At 65.5% G+C, this 728-nt stretch overlaps 1 protein-coding gene across 1 annotated transcript; it reads right to left on the minus strand.

Annotated features, from left to right (window-relative positions):
* Nucleotides 1-242: 242 nt before the first annotated feature.
* Nucleotides 243-675, minus strand: SDRG_01811 (hypothetical protein). The gene has a single exon (XM_008607361.1). It carries the CDS (start codon nt 588-590, stop codon nt 399-401), a length of 192 nt encoding a protein of 63 aa, XP_008605583.1. The 5' UTR covers nt 591-675; the 3' UTR covers nt 243-398.
* Nucleotides 676-728: the final 53 nt, after the last annotated feature.

A 728-nucleotide genomic window follows, 5' to 3' on the forward strand; every position in this document is an offset into this window, starting at 1 on the left:
AGGAGGCGCTGGGTGCGGATGGCCGACATAATGAGCGGTGTCCCGGCACCGAGCCCGACGTGGTGGTGCCACGACGCGTGAAGCAGCGATTGGTACGTGGGTTGCACTTGCGTCCCAACACGTAGCGCGTCAGCATCTGTTGCACAGTCTTCGGTGGAATCACGACCACCGCCGTGTGGTGCCAGAGGAGCGAGGCCATGACGAAGGAGGCTAAGAGGCGCCGGCCTTTCAGCGTTCGCGCCCGGTAGCCCCAGTGCTGGAAGCTCCCGTGTATCGGTCGGAGATAAGCTGCACTTGGTACGCGGGGTCGACGCGGTTGCCCACGTAGATTCCGAAGAAGCGCACGGGCGTGCCGGCCGGCGGAAAGTTGAGGATCGGTGCTGCCGCCGGGACGACGATCACGACGGGCGACAGCGCTGCGGCATCGTCGACCGCGGCGCAACGGCCGGGTCCGTTTCGTCGGCGCCAATCGAGACGACGCGGCGCTCGGCCCGGCGGCACGCTGCCCGCGCGACGTGCAAGTGGCACGACGTCAAGCCGCCACCGCTCGGCAAAATGAAGTTGCGCAGCGGCTCGAGATGCTCGTCCATTTCGTCGATCCAGTTTTCGAGCAGCGTGACGTTGATCGGGTCAAACTGGGCGCGGCGGATTTTGCTTTTGCCGGCCGAACTCAATTGCGTGGCCACGAGAATCGCCGAGCTCGAGATCGCGCTCGCGAACAAGACGCC

This window comes from Saprolegnia diclina (assembly GCF_000281045.1).
Source record: "Saprolegnia diclina VS20 unplaced genomic scaffold supercont1.4, whole genome shotgun sequence".
Classification (NCBI taxonomy): domain Eukaryota; phylum Oomycota; class Saprolegniomycetes; order Saprolegniales; family Saprolegniaceae; genus Saprolegnia; species Saprolegnia diclina.

Coding starts and splice junctions, on each gene's coding strand:
- SDRG_01811 (XM_008607361.1), bottom strand. CDS start 590: ATGGACGAGCATCTCGAGCCGCTGCGCAACTTCATTTTGCCGAGCGGT.